Here is a 19,725-nt window from a genome sequence, read left to right as displayed (position 1 = left end):
AACTCTTTGTGACCTCATGGACTGCAGCCTGCCAGGCTTCCTTTTCCAGAGTTTATTGTGATCCACACAGTCAAAGGCTTTGGTGTAGTCAATAAAGCAGAAATAGATGTTTTTCTGGAACTCTCTTGCTTTTTCGATGATCCAGCAGATGTTGGCAATTTGGTCTCTGGTTCCTCTGTCTTTTCTAAAACCAACTTGAACATCTGGAAGTTCATGGTTCATGTACTGTTGAAGCCTGGCTTGGAGAATTTTGAGCATCACTTTACTAGCGTGTGAGACGAGTGCAATTGTGTGGTAGTTTGAGCATTCTTTGGCATTGCCTTTCTTTGGGATTGGAATGAAAACAACTTTTCCAGTCCTGCGCCACTGCTGAGTTTTCCAAATTTGCTGGCATATTGAGTGCAGCACTTTCACAGCATCATCTTTTAGGATTTGAAATAGCTCAACTGGAATTCCATCACCTCCACTAGCTTTGTTCGTAGTGATGCTTCCTAAGGCCCACTTGACTTCACATTCCAGGATGTCTGGTGACTGGAGATCAAAAGCTCAGAAGCTCAGAAGCTCAGAAGAGATCTTGGGTAGAGATAAGGAACTGAAATTGGAAAAAAAAAAAAAAAGATAGTGATTAAAGTAATGAGAGTAGATGGTATTTCCCAGGTTTTTTTAAAGTATTTCTCAGTTTACTGGCTATGTTACATAGCATCTGGGACCTTAGTTCCCCACCCAGGGATTGAACCTGGGCCCCCTTCATTATTGGAAGTGTAGTCTTAACCAGTTGACCACCGGGGAAGCCCCTTTCAGGATGGTTTCTGAGGCTGATGACCCAAAGGAGAATTCCTGCCATGGAGGCAGAACGAAAGTCAGCAGTAAGTTGAATACACAGCAGGGAGAAAAGGGAGGCAGTTTTAAAGGGCTCTTGGAGACAAAAAGTTTTCAGCATTGCTTCTTTTCTTAAGTTGTTCTTTTTTCTTTTTAAATATTTTACATATTTAGGTTGCTGCTGGGTCTTCCCTGCAGTGCACAGGCTTCTACTGTGGGGGCTTCTCTTGTTGCAGAGCACAGGCTCTAGGCTTGGGGGCTTCAGGAGTTGTGCACGAGCTTAGTAGCCCCGCGGCATGTGGGATCTTCCCCGATCAGGGACTGAACCCATGCCTCCTGCGTTGGCAGGTAGATTCGTAACCATCGGACCACCAGAGAAGTCCCGAAGTTGTTTTTTTTTTTTTAAAGATGATTTTTTAGAGCAGTTTCTGGCTTACCACAAAATTGAAAGGGAGGAACACAGGTGTCTCATATACTCCCTGACCCTACATATGTATAGCTCCTTTATTATCAACATGATTCATCAGAATGGTGCTTCTATTTTTTTTAACCAAGGATGAATCCAAATTGAAATGTAATAATCACCCTAAGTACATAGTTTATCTTAAGGTTCACTCTGGCTCTTATACATTCTCTGGCTTTGAAAGTGAAAGTTGATCTGTCAAGTCCAACTCTTTGTGACCCCAGGGACTATACAGTCCATGTAATTCTCCCAGCCAGAATACTGGACTTTCCCTTTTCCAGGGGATCTTTCCAACTCAGGGATTGAACCCAGGTCTCCTGCAATGCAGGCAGATTCTTTACCAACTGAGCTACGAGGGAAGCCCTTGGATAGATATAAATTGACATATGGACATCATATCATCATACGGGGTACTTTCACTGAACGAAAAGATCACAAACATACGTGCAAGAACAAATGATGCAGAACAAAGGACACAGAGTGAATGTTTTTATTTTGTCATCTACCCTTAATGACCAAATGCCATTGAAGACAATTTGCTCTGTTCGTTCCATTTTCTGCCTGTAACTTCCTACAGCCGCTTCCCTGAGGTCTTACCTCAACTCCATTTTCTCCAGAGCTCCAAGAAGCACTCCTTCCCTATACAACTAAGACCAGAGAACCATCATGTCAGTAGTTCTTGTCTAGTCCTTGCGCCTCATACTACACCCAACTCTGGCTCGGTCTATTCTCATAGCTGTCAGAATTCTGAAATGACAGTGTTTTAACTTCAGTTTATGTTTCATTCTTGTTTGGTAAGTCCCCTTACTAATTTTGGGTTAGCTTCCTACTCTTTTCCCAAGCTTCACATTCTCCAATCTATCGCCCATCCTCAACCACTTCTGAGTTAATAACCTCACTTTCTACTCCACAGAGGAAACAAACGACCACTCATACACTGAAGCCAGAAAGTAGGGTGTAGCCTTTGACTCTTTTCCTTTACTCAGTGTGATATCCAATCAGTTACCTTTTCAAATCATCTTAAAGACTTTAGGGGAGAGAGGAATTAAAAATACATGATAATCAAGTACTTTAAAAATTTTGTACAAAACAAAGACATGCTTTTAAAAAAGCCACATGATACATTAAACACATGAAAATATTGATAATTTTATAAATAAAACCATTTTAAACAGTAAATACATGATAAAATTTCTCTGATACAAGATGACTTATATAGTTCCATGATCGATTTTGAAAATATAAAAACTACCTCTTTTATAACTTAATTTTATAAAAATTATCAAAAGTTAAAAAGTGCTAGATATGCTTCCATTTGTTCCATTTTTAAAGCAACTGTAGCATGACATCTGACCTTAAAAACATAAATTAGCGCATAAGGCTCATCCTACATTGCCTAAAAGACTTCAGAGACTTTCGAGGCAGTGGGAAAAGCTGGAGAGTTCAATGTCAGCAAAGGCTATCATCTACCCAGAGCTATTACCTTGTTCTCAGAAACAGGAGATTCATCCTTCCCAACCCCCATCTACCAAGGAGTCTTTCTATGCATACTGGTTCCTAATTTTCAGGATAAAATGTTGCTGAGAGAATTATGACTATTTAAATCCTATGGTGATAGTGAACCTCTTCTATAGATTGAGGCATTTTACATTTGATTTTTATACACAAAGTCATAATCTAATTCCAAATGAAAAAGAAGATGCTTCATCTGGTCACTTGATTTCATATTGCTTGTCGAGGTAGGTAGGATAATTTTTCTTCTTTCTCTGAAAACTGTCCCGGCTATACAAATGGTGGTTGTACCGGAAAGGGTTCTAATGCTTTTTCTGCATTCTTCCAGTTGTGAAAATTCTCTCTGTACCACTCAACTGATAAGACAAAAGACAAAAAAATTAAAAAAACTAAACATCAGTTAACCAACTATTTACTGAGTTCCTACTAAATAAGAAAAGTCTTGTTCATCAGCTAATGTGTAGGCAAAGATTGCCTAATGATGAAAACAATTTGATTTTGAACCAATGATGTTAATCAGGAGATGTTTTATCACCTGAAAACTTAGATTTAAGAATCAACAATTTTGGGGGGAGAATGGATACATGAATATGTATGGTTGAGTTCCTTCACTATTTACCTGAAACTTTCACAACATGGTTAATTGGCTGTACCATACAAAATAAAAAGTTTAAATAAAAGAAAAAAAAGAATCAACATTTCTTTTTCTCTTTAACTTCAAAAGTCCTTCAATACTGAATTTGCTAGTATAAGTGTTAAAACATTCTGATTTTAGACAATTCAGGGGGAAAGGTATCTAAGTCACTTATGCTGGTTTTAAAGCCATAGAAAAAAAGTGTAGTCTTTTGTTCATGTAAATGTCACAATATTGCATGATAGGCACAGTGAGATGTGAACTTCCTTCTGTTAATATGTAAAATTACTTCATGCTGCTGTCTTATTAACAATGTTTTTCAGTTGAAAAAATGATAAATTATCTTTGAATTTGCTTTTTAGAACTCAATATAAGTATTTTGTATGTCCAGTTCTGAACCAAGACTTTTTTCCTACACTTGGCTATCTTTTCTCATGAGTACATTTCTAAACAGAATTTAACAGTTATACATATTTATACACAGATTTTATATAGACTTATTTTAATACATTTCTGCTGCACATATTAAGTTTGTTTCCTGTTTCAGTATAAAAAGATTCAAGAGACTTAAAGACTGCAACTGTCTCTATTTTACCAAATCTCAGACGTCTGATCTTAAGATGAACCATTACTTTACAGATTAGTAAGAAAGAAAAAAAGTTGAAACAAGAATTATCAGACACTAGTGACTGTAAAACACATACCTCTGAAGGAGGCGAAAAATGTGCATCTGAGAATCAATGAAATAGGTATCTGACAAATGCTAATAAGAAGCCTGATCAGAAGTTAGTCTATGAAGTTCAGGACACTTAACTACTAGTATTAGAAATAAATTAAATGTAAAGATTTGAAAAGTGAAATTGATTTACCATAACATTCTGCCAAATTTGCAGTCTCCTAAAAAACAAATTATTGTGCCTTAAAATTTTTCTGAATCTCCCCCTACCCTCAAGGGATCAATTCATAACATACTTGTTTTTTTTATTCCTTCTTTCCAAGGTACTTTAGGTCTCCATCCTAAGCCATGTATTTTTTCTGACTTCATTGGATATCTCATGTCATTGGTAGGTCTTAGAAAACAAAACAGATTTAAAATGACATTGTGAATATATATTTACAAAGTTAAATACTTAAGAGAAATAATGAGTCCATAATTCAAATTTTTTTCTCAAAAATTTTCCCCTGATGATCCCATTATAGAAAATTTATAAAATAAAGTATATGTTAAAAACCATCTATAATTCAGATGCCTAACCCTCTGTGGCTTATCCTTTACTTATTTCAACCACATATAAACCTGTTAGAACTCTTTATGTTACATGTCCTGGGTCTGATAGTTTATAGACATTAGAAATTATATTTTAAAATACTTCCATAGCAAGATGTTATCATCCCTATGTCACACTCAAGGAAATCTCAGACTTGGAAAGGGTCAATAAACTTTAAGTCACACATGTATTCTTATGACATTTATAATTAGGAAAAAATATTTTGGCAGAAAACTGAAGAGAGAAATTTTTCTGGGTAAGGCCATACATTTATAATCTTATAAGTACCTAAGATTTCAAAACTTTTCTCCAATTCTTTAACTTGTTACTCACCTATCATCAACATAATCAACCCAGTTCTCCATTTCAGACTCTGAATTGGTCTCTTTGATCTGTCAAAAAGGAGAAGACATTTAAGTCAAATTATAAAATGAGATCAGTGAATAAAAATGGTATTCAACTGATTCAAACAACAAAAAAAACAGCCTCCTCCAAGTGGGGAAGACAGCTAAGGTGAATAACATTTTATTAACACTTTCTACACTTTATAATCTAAATTCTAGCTGAACCTCAGAAAGATTACACATTATAAAAACTATAGGAAAAAAATGAATTTTCTGGCTTTGGATTATTACTGAGTGTGATATTATGACTTAAAATCAGAAATGTCTATTTGATGTTCATCCCTGTTCCTGGCACAGAGCTCCTAAAAATTCCTAAGTGATGAGAGATAAAGGTGTTGTTGGCTATTTACAAGAAGTCCCTTTCAACTACATCAGTGTTTATGTTAATTACTAATTTTTGGAAAGCCCCTAAGGATGAAGACTGGTTGCCACAGGAACCAACCAAGCAATTAGAGGATGGAACTCAGCCTTCCTGCCCCCACCTCCGGGGATGGGGAGGAGGCTAGAAGTTGAACTAATCATCAGTGGCCATGATCTAACCCATCATGCTTACTTAATGAAGCCTCCATAGAGACCCCAGGAGGAGAGGGTCCAGGTGCCGGGAGGGTGGCACACACAGAGGGCAGGAAGCTCCATCTGCTTTCCCTCGTATCGTGTGCCCTAAGGATCTCCTCCATCCTCTGTAATAAACCGGCAGTCTAGTGGGCAAACTCTTTTCCTGAGTTCTGTGACTTCCTCTAGCAGATTATCTCAGACTTAAACCTGGCTGATCGGAAGCACAGGTGACAGTCAGGTCTCAGGACTGACGTGTGAAGTGAGGGCAGTCTTGTGGGACTGAACCCTTAACCTATGGGATCTGACACCATCTCCAGGTAGATAATGTCAAAACTGAGTTAAACTGTAGGACCCTACTAAGCTAGTGTCTGAGAATTGCTGGGTGTAGAAAACCCACACATTTGGAGTATAGAAATGTTAAGTGAGTAGTGCAAAGGAAAACAAGCTTTTCCATTTGCTCAGTTGTTCTTTCTACTGCATCTTGAGATTTATAATTGATGCTCACTAATACATACAGAACTATTATTTATATATCGTTGTTTCTTGATTCTAGGGCACACAAATTAACATTTGATTTCTTGAAATTGATTATGTCTTATAGTGGGTATGTACATTTAATATAGTGGAATTTTTTTCCTGAAAAGCTGTGACTGAATGACTGATACACTTTCCAAAAATGACACATCTCAGCACATAATTATGAAGTTCTTTCTCTTACCTGTTCACTTTTCCAGTGAGTAAATGGTAAATTGCTGATTTTGACAAAATTTGTGATTACTATCATTAATTCAGTGACTATTTTGAAAATATTATCCTTTTATAATATATACATACCAGCTGTATTAGTTCTTTGGCAAGCTGGAGAACTGACATCTCAAAATTGGTTCCTATGTTATAAATTTCACCTGGTTTTCCCTTTTTGAGGACAGTGAGAAATGCTTCTACTACATCAGTAGCATAAAGGAAATTTCTTGTTTGAAGCCCTGACCCATGAATGCAGCTAAAAAGATGAAAAGAGAATCATAAAGTGTAAAAAAGTAAGCTCTCCCAAATCTGGGTAACGCAATGACAGTACAATTTCAGAGAAGCCAATTCCCATAAAGATCCTAGATATCTCTTACTGAAAATACAAATTCTCATGACTTCTAAATTTTCTCCATAATTCCTAACACATCTCCAAACCATCTGTGGGTACTCATTAGGAAAGTGGCAAACACCTAAGTGACCCCTGAAGAAATAGTTATTCATCAATTCTATACCTTAAGTTCACTTTGAAGACTATCTATAGTTCTAGGAATTAAATAAATCTTTTGCAAAAATAAAATTACATAAAGATAGATGACAAATTGTAATGCCATAACTCAAAGTTTTAAGGTAGATTATTTAAGAATTAAAATTATCCATAATCAAATTATAAAGATGAATTAACCATTATAATTATTTTAAAAACTATTACTACTAATTGTAGAAGGCATGCTTAAATTTGCTGTGACACTAAACTCTAAGGCCTCCAACTCTAACGCTTTATGATTTTCAAGAAAGACTGACACTAAATACTCTAACATACCAGAAAAACATGCATATAAAGGTATATAACATACCATTTCCTGTTGTGTTGTAGTAAAGATATAAATTTTGGAATAACCTAAAAGAATATTTAAATATCATTTCAGACTTTGGAAATTCATTCATAACTATAAACTTGAACTCATCATAACATTAAAATATTATTATTGTTAAGAAACACACTTAAGGGTAAATTTTAATTCTTATCAGTTCACAAAATACCTATTGTAATTCTGATAAGTAAAAGAACTCTAAGATCATTTCCTATTTCATAAAACCAGTTATCCACTAGATTAAGATGAAGATAAGATGATATAAATAGTGAAAAAGAATTCAGTTAAAGTCTTCATGAACAGTTTATTCTCACTGTAAGCTCAGTTTTGTGTTGGTTTTCTATGGGCACAAATCATAGCTTACTTCTTACTTTAAATACAGTATCTACTCAATAAGTTATTGTGAAATTAACAAAAAGTAATTCCAGTGCCACTGTATTCAAAGAACATTTATGTTAAACATGGTGAGACAAGAAATTATTGAATTTATAATAAACACGTTAAGAATATGCTAAAAATTAAGCCAAGTATATATTAATATCAGTAGATCACGATATGGTCCTTTTCTTTGGGCAGATAGATCAATCCAAAAGCTAAGAAGTAAGAAAACCCAGCTAGAAAGTTTAGCAGTGAGACTAGTAGTTACTTAACATTGGGCTTTATGGTACAGAATCAACCATATACTCATTTTCAGCCTTTTAACCACACATCTTATTTGCTAAACTACTTTTTGGAAGACACTCAGGCCTGCATAATACAGAGGAGTTGGGGAACAGTTAATCAGCAGACTGTAAGACAAATTTATGTACAAGCTTCCTGCATCACTCTCAAACTAGTGTCTACCTTTCCGTTCAGCTTGACATATGGCCTGACTGCAAACTAGGAAAGAGTCTTCACTGGCAAGATATTAATGATGGGAGTATTCTATAGTGCTTTAGAATCCTGCAACGTACAAGGCATCTTCACATACATCATCTCACTGGATCTTTCAAAATTCTTCCTAAATATTATCATTACCCATCAAGTTAAAGATGATGCTCAAAGGGCTTAACTAAGGCCATACCAGCTTGTAAGTATCAAGCTGAGACTGAAATCAAGTTGCCACACACCAAACCTATCGAGATTTGCATGTGGCCTATATATCATTTATAATTATGGTTAATTACAACATAAATCATTTTGTACAAATAACTGAAGTGAGATTATTTTAAATCATGAGAAGTTACAATCACTAAAACACAACGTGAATTCAAAAGTAAAATGTACCTTTTCTGGATATTGATGCGGTCCATAAACATTACTGCTTCGTGTGATGACAACTGGAAACTTAAAGAGTATTAGACATTAAGGTCATGGAAAGGTCCAATAATTGATTATCTAAAGATAAGCAGTTTTAAAATATGGGCACTTTTGGCTAAATAATTCCACACACCTTTAGGACAGAAGCGAAGGGATTTTTTTTCTAATGTAAGGTTCCTGAAAAGACAGGAGAGGATGAGATTCAGAAAAAGACAGAGGTTCCGAAATAAAGAAGAAGAGTCTCTTTACTGGGACAAGGGAAGGATGAAAATAGATGGAGGCAGGTCTGTAGGTCTGATTTCAGGAAACTAAGGACATTTCCACCTGATTATTTCAAAGACCATCTGAGATGTTAAACTTCCAAGTTGGCTTTCTCTGTTGGAACAACCCTTACAAATGAAAAGAGCTACAAGACCAACGCTACCAGAACATAAGAGGCTAGAGAACCTGAAGTAATTCCTTGCTTCTCCTTTCTGACCCAGTCCCGAATAACTGGAAGATCAGTGGGAAGTGAAGTGCAGGGATTCAAGCTGATGATTCACAGTGGGCAAGGCTCCCGCAGGGACACTGACACAGCCATGGGGACAAATCCAGCTCCGTTCATGAGGGGCCGAGAGGAGTAGTGGCAGGTAAGGGAATCTCCTCTCCCTCTGTCTCCCTTCACTCTGAGGACTCCTTGGAATCAGGATTTTCCAACAGGGCTTTTCACTCTAGCTGTCACACTCTACCTATTAGCGAAGTAGAAACAACATATATACAAATTGCTCCTTTATTTTTTTATTTACTGTTTTGGCCATACTGTGTGGCTTGCGGGATCTTGGTTCCCAGACCAGGGACTGAACCAAGGCCCATGGCAGTGCAAGCGCCAAGTCCTAACCACTGGACTGCCAGGGAAATCCCCAGAAATTGCTCCTTTAAATGGTAGGCTGGATAAGAAGAAAGGTCAATGCTTTGTCCACAAAATGTTGAAAATTAGTTTTTAAGATTTCTTAATATATAACTTTTCTCAGTCTACGTCTTCTACTCTAAAAATGAAATGCTGCCTAATGATAACCTGGAGTTTTAATACCTAAGTCCAAAAAAAAAAAGTGATTCCAGTTTCTGAAGCCAATTCTTACCTTATACTGTTCCCAATAAGACTGTACGAAACACTCAGCAGCTGCTTTAGACGATGCATAAGGATTTGTAGGTTGTTTGGGTGAAGATTCATCAAATTCCTAATTTTAAAGATATATTAAAAAAGTAAGTATTATGTATACTTCCTAAGTTGAAAAATCAGAGAACATATTACAAACTTGAAATGTTAACCACTTACATTTAAAAGACATTTATTGAAACCCAATATGTGCCTGGTACTTTTCTAAGCACTTTCTTTACATGTAGTAACTTCTTTATAGTTCACAACAACCCTACAAGGCAGGCAGGACAGCAAGTGCGAAGTCCCTGAGACAGAACTGCGTCCAGTGGAAACTACAAGGAGGCTGGTGTGAGGGAAGAGAAATGTGAGATGAGGCTGGAAAGCTAGAGGCCAGAGCATGTGGAACCCTGAAGGCCTGTCAAAACACTGACAGGTTTTTCATCAGAATAACATCAAGATCTGACTTAGGTTTTAAAAAACATCCTGGCTACTGTGTCAGATCTGATGTAAGTCGATGAGAGTATAAGAAGGAAGAGGCTTGCATGATAAAAATTGCAGAAAGATTTAGCAAATGTTTGATTCTCAGAAGTGGGATGGGGCATTAAAGAGAAACGGTCAGGTCTGCTTTTTCTTACTATAAGTTCTTTCAAGCTACTTTTTTTTCCCCACTCTATATGTGTTTTGGTAAATAAATATATTTTAAAAATAAAATGAGGTCACTGTAAACACTATGAAAAATAAAGACTGAACAATGGAGCCACTTTTCTGTAAAAGTATAATGTTTACAAATGATTAACAAAGGAGAACAGATTCCAGCTTCTATAACAATTTCACACTAACTCCTTGACAGTGCAATGTGCTTTTCTGAGCAGAAGATAAGGGAGACAGGCCTTACGCTGCAGCCTAACTTACACATGCACTGGGCCATGGGAATGACATTCATGATGTAAGACTGGGTGGCCAGTAAGAGCTCGCTTTCAAAACACTGTCAGTCAAATTATATAAAATCTGTACCAGACTAGGCTGTTGTTCCCTGCGTGGGGTGGCATTATTTGATTTAAACAGAAGACACAATGGAATAACAGTCTGAAGAGTCCCACAAGTGTGTAAAATCAGAGGATTAAAAAAAAGTCCAGAGTATTTTCATCAGACAGGTTTGTTTGTATGGTGGTACAGGGTAAGTAGCTGAAACAGACATTTTCTAAGCTCACCTTATCAAGACTGCCTCCATAGACCTCATCTGTGCTGACATAAATAAATTTCTCCACTCTGGCTTCATGAGCAGCACTTACCAACACATGAGTACCATAAACATTAACGTAGGTAAACTCAAAGGCACGGACGAATGAAAGGTCTAAAAAAAAGAAGAAAAATTCAGAACAGTTCCCTTCAAGGGACAAAGGAAATAGCAACCAGTAGACTCAGGCTGTATATTGTCACCCTGCTTATTTAACTTATATGCAGAGTACATCATGAGAAATGCTGGGCTGGATGAAGCACAAGTTGGAATCAAGATTGCAGGGAGAAATATCAATAACCTCAGATATGCAGATGACACCACCCTTATGGCAGAAAGTGAAGAAGAACTAAAGAGTCTCTTGATGAAAGTGAAACAGGAGAGTGAAAAAGTTGGCTTAAAACTCAACATTCAGAAAACTAAGATCATGGCATCTGGTCCCATCACTTCATGGCAAATAGATGGGGAAACAGTGGCTGACTTTATTTTGGGAGGCTCCAAAATCACTGCAGATGGTGACTGCGCCATGAAATTAAAAGACACTTGCTCCTTGGAAGGAAAGTTATGACCAACTTAGGCAGCATATTAAAAAGCAAAGACATTACTTTGCCAACAAAGGTCAGTCTAGTCAAGGCTATGGTTCTTCCAGTAGTCATGTATGGATGTAAGAGTTGGACTATAAAGAAAGCTGAGCACCGAAGAATTGATACTTTTGAACTGTGGTGCTGGAGAAGACTCTTGAGAGTCCCTTGGACTGCAAGGAGATCCAACCAGTCCATCCTAAAGGAGATCAATCCTGGGTGTTCATTAGAAGGACTGATGTTGAAGCTGAAGCTCCAATACTTTGGCCACCTGATGTGAACATCTGACTCATTTGAAAAGACCCTGATGCTGGGAAAGATTGAGGGCAGGAGGAGAAGGGGACAACAGAGGATGAGATGGATGGATGGCATCACCGACTCAATGGACATGGGTTTGGGTGGACTCCGGGAGTTTGTGATGGACAGGAAGGCCTGGCATGCTGCGATTCATGGGGTCGCAAAGAGTCGGACACGACTGAGTGACTGAACTGAACTGAACTGAGACTCAGGCTTGGGCTTCCCTCGTGGCTCAGATGGTAAAGAATCCGCCTGCAATGCGGGAAACTTGGGTTTAATCCCTGGGTTGGGAAGATCCCCTGGAGGAGGGCATGGTAACCCACTCCAGTATTCTTGCCTGGAGAATCCCATGGACAGAGGAGCCTGGTGGCTTATAGTCCATGGTGTCTCAAAGAAGAGCTATATTCACTTTTTTTCATTTACCACAACTGCAACAGCATAAACTAACATAAAGGTGCAATGCTATTTATGATTTCTTCAAGATCAAATTACATACTACATGTACATTCTTAGAACCTAGAAAACTATCAGTGCTATCTTTGCAGGAAACACTTTTTTTTTTTTAATTCTAAAAAGAAATGACACAGCTAAAATTTTCAGTGCTCTTAAATTTTAAAAGTTTTGGAACTAAAAGGTAGGAGGGTTTGCTTTGCTGGTATCAAGAATTATTATAAAGTTATAATAATTAGAGTGTGGTAATGGCATTAGGATAGACAAAGACCAGTGAAACCGAACAGGAGCACAGAAACAACCGTGCATATATGGGTACTTGATTCCCAATAAAGGGGCAATGGGAAAAGGCTGAGTCTTTTCAATAAACTGTGTTGGGCCAAACTGATATTGACATAAGGAAAAAAAATCTGAATGTAGAAGGCAAAACAATAACTTTTATGAAAAGAATATAAGAGAATATCTCCAAGCCCTTGGAGGTATGAAAAGAATTCTTACATAGATTACAAAGAGAACTAACCCTATAGGAAAAGGTAGACAAACTGGACTACACTGAAGTGAAGAATTTCAACTGGTCAAAAGATACCTTTAAGAAAGTGAAAAGGCCAATCACAGATTGAAAAACAGTAGTGGCAAAAGGCTTGAATTCAGAGTAAGTAAGGGACTTATAGAGGAATTCTCTGGTGGTACAGTGGTTGGCACTAGGCGCTTTCACTGCTGTAGCCCCGGGATTCGATACCTGGTCAGGGAACTAAGATCCCATAAGCCATGTGGCGAGGTCAAAGTAAAGAAATAAATAAATGACTAATAAAAATCTGTAATGAAAAAAACTGACAATCCTTTAGAAAATGGTATAGAGACTTACTTACACAGAAACTTTCTAAAGACATACACGAATAGGAAAGCGACGAGAATACCCCAATAAACAAATGCAAAGGTTTTAACCTCATTAATAATCAGGGGAAAATATAATAAAGTCACCAAAGGCTGACAACAGGAAGTACTGGTAAGCATCGCATAAACTGCTGGAAGGAAAACTGCTTTGTCATTAATCAAGTAAAAGGATTTGTTCTAATAGATATGAAAGATTAGTCAATATATTGTGTAATCAGCACAGGCACAGACAAATAGACAAATGGGGAGTTGAGAAACAGTTCCTTGCATAAAGATACTTGATATATGACAGGGCAGTGAAAACTGGTGAGCTTTCCCATGAGTAGAAGAGGTCCAATTAGTATTCAAAAATAAAACTGGATTCTCATCTTATACGGCATGTAAAAATCTATTTCAAATGGATTACAAATCGAAATGTGAAAGGTGAAACTGCAAACCTTTTCAAAAATAATATAGGAGAATATCTTTAAGACCTTGGGGTGAAAGAGAATTTCTTAAGACCCCCAAAACATTAACAATAACAGAAGATACATAAATTAATTCATAATTTATGTAAGAATATCTGCTCATCAAAACACACTAGCAAAAACATGAAAAGACAAGCCACAGAGTGGGAGAAAAAGATATCTGTAATACACGCAACAAAGGACTAGTATCCAGTCTATACACATATGTGTGGGTATATGTGTATATACTATACTCCTACAAATTAGTGAGAAAAAGGCAACTAATTTACAAACAGGCAAAATATTTCAATAGGATTTCACAAAACAAGAAATTTAAATTATTAAGAAACCTATAAAAGGTACACAGCTTCATTAGTAATCAGGAAAATACAAATTAAAACCATAATGAGATATCATTCTGCACATTACTCAGACTGACAAAAATGGAAAAAACTAACAACTAAGATTTGGTGACATCTGGAATAAAAGGAGGTTTCCTACGTTCCTGAAGGAGAAGAAATTCATACAGTTGCTTTGGGAACTAACTGGAAATTATCTCTACATTGAAGTGTGCAGATCTTATGATGCCAGGGCTATACTGAGAGAAATGTGTATTAATGTGTACCAAGATGCATGTGTAAAATGTTTTAATGGTAGTACTGTTCAAAATTCCCCCAAGTGCAAATAATCCAAATGTCCAACAAGAGTAAAACAGGCACAGGAAGTGTTATATACTTAAAGAGATGAGTACTCTACGTCACTGACAATGAAGAAACTATACCTCCACCCAACTGCATGGATGAATCTACCAGCATGGAAAATCAAGACCAAACACACCTACATGTTACTTTATGTGTGCCTTTTTATAAAATCTAAAAACAGACAAAACTAACCTAAACTCTTTAGAGATAAATACAGAGATATTTAGAGATAAATAGAGACAATAAAGCTGCACGGAACACCAAGGGAAATTGCAACTTAAAAATCAAGTACTAAGGCAGTAGCAATACTACTTCCAAAGAGGGTTCAGCAACATTCTACCTTTTGTTTAGGTGATGGCTACCTGGGTATTTTATTATCATCATTCATTTAACCTTACTTCTAAATTCTTCTGAATATATGCTATATTGCATAACATAAAATGCTAGACAAATTATTAGAAGATATCTCAGCACAGAACAGTACAGATAATAATATAATGTTTAACTGTGTATTGACCATTCACCTTAAGAAAAACAATATAAAAATACAGCTGAAGGCCCATTTCCCCAGAAGGAATCACTGTTCTGGATTTGGTTAAACTCAGTTTTCAGATAATGTTCAAGGTTACATTTTACTCTACACTAACACAAGTAATCTGGAAAGCACCAAGTATTTTGATGACAGAGTGACCATGGGCTATTCTGATAAAACTTGGTATATGTTCTTTCACATATGTTAAGTACCTATTTGTTCATCCCCATTATTGGACCTTGATTTTGGCTAGACACTGGAAAAAAACTTTGCCTATCATAGCTGCAACATAAAACAATGCTTACCTACATGTGTTTGTGCGGCAAAATGTAGTACTATGTCTATTTTCTCCGTTTCAAAAAGTAGTTTCACGAAGTGAGAATCACATATGTCACCCTATATAAAAAAGCAAACATGAAAAAACGAAGTCTCATTGAGCATTCTCAATCATAATAACCATTTTATTTCATGAACAAAAAAAAAAATGATAAGAAAAAAGTTAATCCCACCCCAGGTACAGAAAAGAATATCTTGAAAATTCAATTGAGGGATGAAGTACAGACAGTAATGGGGTATTTCTCCTGCATTCTAGTATACAAGATATTCAATTCAAAATATGTTTTTGTAAATAAGTATCTAAAACAGTATTTTTTTGAGCACCAACTACTACTATAGACTGTGCTAGTTTTTTTCCCTTAATATTCTTGCCAACCTGAGGTAACTATGTTAACAGGAAAAAATTTAAACATATTTTTTAAAGTTTGAGATAACCATTATTGAAGTATATCCAAAATAAGTGTAACAACTGTATTATGGATTTCACCACAACTAAGTAAATATTTTTAATGTTATATGTATATATTAGTTCTAAAAATATGTATTCTTAACAATTCTTCAGTAACTGAAGGAAACACTTTCACACAGAAGAAAAAAATTATGAAATGTTTGCCTAGTATAACCTTTATGATCTGCTGTTAAAAAGAGAGTTTGTACAATTACTTAAAATAACATAAATCACAAGGTAGTTCCATTTGACATTAAAATTTCCCTTTCTGAATTAGTGACCTGGCTTATTCTTTGGACTATTTGAAGAGCGGCTAATAAGAATCAGCATTCCAGGGCCAATTCATCAACTTCACGGGAAAAAACTACCACGGGCTGTAAGCTGGGCTTTTGATGACTGACTGGCCTGAGTAACATCCTACTTTGTATCAATCTCTTTAAATCCCAGCAAGGCCTTATTTAGAAGGCTAGTGAGGACGTAAAATTACATACCATAGAAGTTCAATCAGCTACTCAGATAAGCCAAGGCACCAAAAATCACATGTAACTATAATGCAGTACTAATCTACAAGTATCAGTAATATTCTCTATAGCACATGTGCTTCTGAAATTAAAAAGGTTATTAATAAGCATGCTTTCCAAGCCTATATCACACAGGTTTATAAAGTAGAAAGCTATAATAATGTCTGAATGACTAAAGAGGCACAGGACAAAATAATTATATAATTACAAGAATACTTTCATACCTGTATAAATTTATAATTTTGTTTATTAGAAATGGTTTCAAGATTCTTCAAGCTTGCACAGTAATCCAACTTAAAATAAGTAAGGGGGACAAAAACAACACAAAAAGTGATAATAAATAGCTTTTCTTATAAAATATCAATTTATTTTCAACACTATAGATTTTCTAACCATACCATAATTAGCAAATCAGTGTATACCAATGGGGGAAAACTTATTGTCCATGGTTGGCAGGCAAAAATTATTGACTTAAAGATTTTTTTTGTCTGTATATTTTTTACTATTATGCTTTATGAAATTATGGTAACTAATTGTATCTTGTGCTTAAAGTCAACAATGCAATGATTATGAATCATGGCTTTCAGAATCTCCAAGGAGATTAAAATTATTACACAAACACTCTCAAAACTAAATTAATTTAACTACACTTTAGTTTTTAAAATAAATATACAATTTTCAGGGTGTGGCAGTTATAAAACCATATAATAAAATAAAATAATCAGAATATCTCAATGCCAAAAAAGGTTAACAATCACAAGATTACACTAAATATTACACCAAACATTGAATTTAGAGTGAAGACTTTCTTAAAGTAAAAGTACCATACTTAAAACCTTTACATTATGGGCTATCATAACAAATTTAAAAGTATCAAGACTTTATGTAAGATTAAAAACCTATATGATCACATGACTAGGCAGGCTCCTAAGTTGCTAAAAATGACCAAATGCAAAACTAAAATATCAGCATGACAGGATTCTAATACTTTTTAAAAATATAAATAAGTTTCAGTACACAGAGTTAATTTTCTTTTTATATGGAGCTCATTTTTGTCAAACTTACCTTGTCTAGATTTATGATCATATAGTTTGGATAATCTTCTACTAAAGAGACAATCATGTGTGACGCTCTATAGAAAAAAACATATCCTGTTAATAGAAATTTAACCTTTTCCTTAAATTTTCAAATGTTACCCTAAGCTATTGAGTATTAGGAAACTATTCAAAGATGCCATCAAATTATTGCAAGATGACAGAAAGAATAACGACACTGAATATACCATCCACATTTTTTCATTAATCTTCTCAACAGTATTGATTATACAAAGTCTTACATTCCCTTTTACACTATGGTGAAGAGAGAATTTATTGGTCCTGGATATAAGAAAATAATTAGCCAAAAGATGCTATCCATGCATGCTTTGAGTATGGGAGTAAAGCAATATCATAAATACAACAGGTGATGGTCAGTGCAAATGGACTTAACTATAATGTGCTTTTGCAGAGACTGTAGGCAGAACTGTGTAAAAATTAACCTCGTATGAGCATGGGAATTGTCCATGTTCACTGTAACCTTATTGCAATTTCTGCATGTCTACAGAAACCCTATTTCTTGATATAAGAATTTGGTGGTGTAAAGTAGAATCCTGGGGGTGGGGAGAGAGGAAGGTCCTAGAGAAGTTCTAGGGTAAACCTTGGTTTCCAAGGCTAAGAACTGCTGAAACCATCCTGAGGTGAATATCCATAGTGGCATCATGGGTATCAGATGGACCCTGAAGTGGAGACAGAGGCATCTCTCTGTGAGATAATCCACCAGATTTTATCACATGCACCAAAACGCTGGGCTCCTAGGAACAAATTATGAATCCAGAGTTTGTACCTGATAGCTCTTTCACAGAATTTTCTAGCATGTACCTTTCCTGGGCCAGCACTTTACCACCCTTCTATGCCCACGCTTCCCTTTCACTAAAGAAAACTTGCCTAGTACCCTCCTCCAAGTCACTGTCCCATTAGAAGAAGTGATCTAATGTACTAATGGGGTGGGAGCATTCTGCCAGGTGTTGAGGGAACCAGAGTCTCTGCCCTCACCAGTTTACATCCTAGGGTGTGAATGCAGACACTAAGCAAGTAAACACAAATATGCAATATTATTTCAGGGAGTAGTAAGTGTGTTAGTTGGGAGAGGGGCTACTCAGATAGGGTGGGCCAGGAGGAGGTGATGTCTGAGCAAACATCTGAGCTGAGTGATGCAAACAAAGCACATCAGCAAAGGGGAAGCAAGGACCAAGGCCTCAAAAGAGGAGGAACTAGCCTCCTATGTTTCAGGGGGCAAGGGTGGCAGGCACAGAAAAGCAAGGGGAAGAAAGACAGGAGATCAGGTTCCAGCTTGGGCACCTGAGAGTCTTCTAGCTGTGGCTAAGAGCCTGGATATTATTTTAAGCCCGAAAGGAACCTTTGGAGTGAAACGAGACACTTGTTTACTTAACAAACAGAGACTGTGCGTGAGAACAAGCTCTAAGGGAACAAGGGTGAAAGAGGTATGACTAATCAGGAGGTTACGGTAGTAGTCTAGGCAAAAGCAGACAGTAACAGGGTTTAGGGTTGAATGGGGAGGAAGGTGAGAAGTGGTTGCTTATGAAGTAGAGAGAGGACTTGCTGATTAAATACGGGTGTAAGACGGAAAGAGGCTTTCAGACGACTACTATAGGTCAAAACACCAGCAGAGGATTTTTTTTTAAGTCGGCTGCATAAATGAAACCGCTGTCATAATCCAAAAACCATTTCATGAAGCCTACACGTACAAGGCCTGGTGTTTCGACGGGGTGAGGATGGGGTGGGAACTGGACCGGAGTTGGAGCAGTTGATGAGAAGCTTTCTGCAAAGCGGGAGTGCTCAAAAGAGTGACAGGTACATCTTGGGCCAGGTAAAAAGGGGGACAGTACCACGGCACTTCTGCTTTGATTGGGAGACGTTTAAAAGAAATCGTGGTTTCAAAGGAGCCACGTCTTCGCAGGCGGGAAAGGGGGAGAAGGTAGAACGATCCAGGTCGTGGGTTAAGACCCCCCCCCCTGTCAATCAGATCCCCAAAGCTGGTCCCAAGTTACCAAGGGCAAGCAGAGGCGCAGGAAAAGGCTGGGGTTTCTGGGGAGCCACTACTCGGCCAGCGGCGCCGTTACCTACATGAAACCAGCACCGCCGGTCACCAGGACCCGCTTCGCAAAGCTGTCGGGAGGACCCAAGGACTCGGCGCGGCCGGCAGCCGACATCTCCCAGCTCAGCAGGGCTTGGCACCGTAAAGTGACAGGTCTGTAGATCGTAGGGAATTTCCACCGCGACTTTTTGCGACACGTCCCACTCCCCGCGACACGTTAAAGGCGCAGATAGCTGCTGCTTCCGGAGCTAGGACGGTCTTGTCCCCGCCCACCGAGGGCTGGGCGGGGCCCTCCTGTGTGCGCGCCCAAACAGCCGAGAATTATATGAACCCAGAAACCTGGCAGTCTGCAGTCCATAGGGTCGCACAGAGTCGGACAGGACTGAAGCGCCTTAGCACGCACGCAAGAATGGGAATA

At 37.2% G+C, this 19,725-nt stretch overlaps 1 protein-coding gene across 3 annotated transcripts; it reads right to left on the bottom strand.

The window, feature by feature from the left end:
• Positions 1-1,758: 1,758 nt before the first annotated feature.
• Positions 1,759-19,540, bottom strand: TGDS (TDP-glucose 4,6-dehydratase). 3 transcript variants are annotated; one of them, XM_020884420.2, is made up of 12 exons: positions 19,337-19,539; positions 17,220-17,286; positions 16,379-16,447; positions 15,155-15,245; positions 10,923-11,065; positions 9,692-9,790; positions 8,541-8,600; positions 7,257-7,300; positions 6,490-6,655; positions 5,030-5,088; positions 4,401-4,498; positions 1,759-3,150 (listed from the first exon to the last, which is right to left on the bottom strand). In XM_020884420.2, the coding sequence occupies exons 1-12, from the start codon at positions 19,420-19,422 to the stop codon at positions 3,065-3,067; spliced, it is 1,068 nt and encodes a 355-aa protein (XP_020740079.1). In that variant the 5' UTR covers positions 19,423-19,539; the 3' UTR covers positions 1,759-3,064. The 3 variants fall into 3 exon arrangements, with proteins under 3 accessions (XP_020740079.1, XP_070327622.1, XP_070327621.1); XM_070471521.1 differs by lacking the exon at positions 19,337-19,539 and adding an exon at positions 19,261-19,279; XM_070471520.1 differs by lacking the exon at positions 16,379-16,447 and having other exon boundaries at positions 19,337-19,540.
• Positions 19,541-19,725: the final 185 nt, after the last annotated feature.

The sequence above is a fragment of the Odocoileus virginianus genome, chromosome 8 (genome assembly GCF_023699985.2).
Source record: "Odocoileus virginianus isolate 20LAN1187 ecotype Illinois chromosome 8, Ovbor_1.2, whole genome shotgun sequence".
Taxonomy (NCBI): Eukaryota; Metazoa; Chordata; class Mammalia; order Artiodactyla; family Cervidae; genus Odocoileus; species Odocoileus virginianus.
The sequence above is the reverse complement of the archived record's forward strand: the minus strand, read 5'-3'. Positions and strand labels throughout refer to the sequence as shown.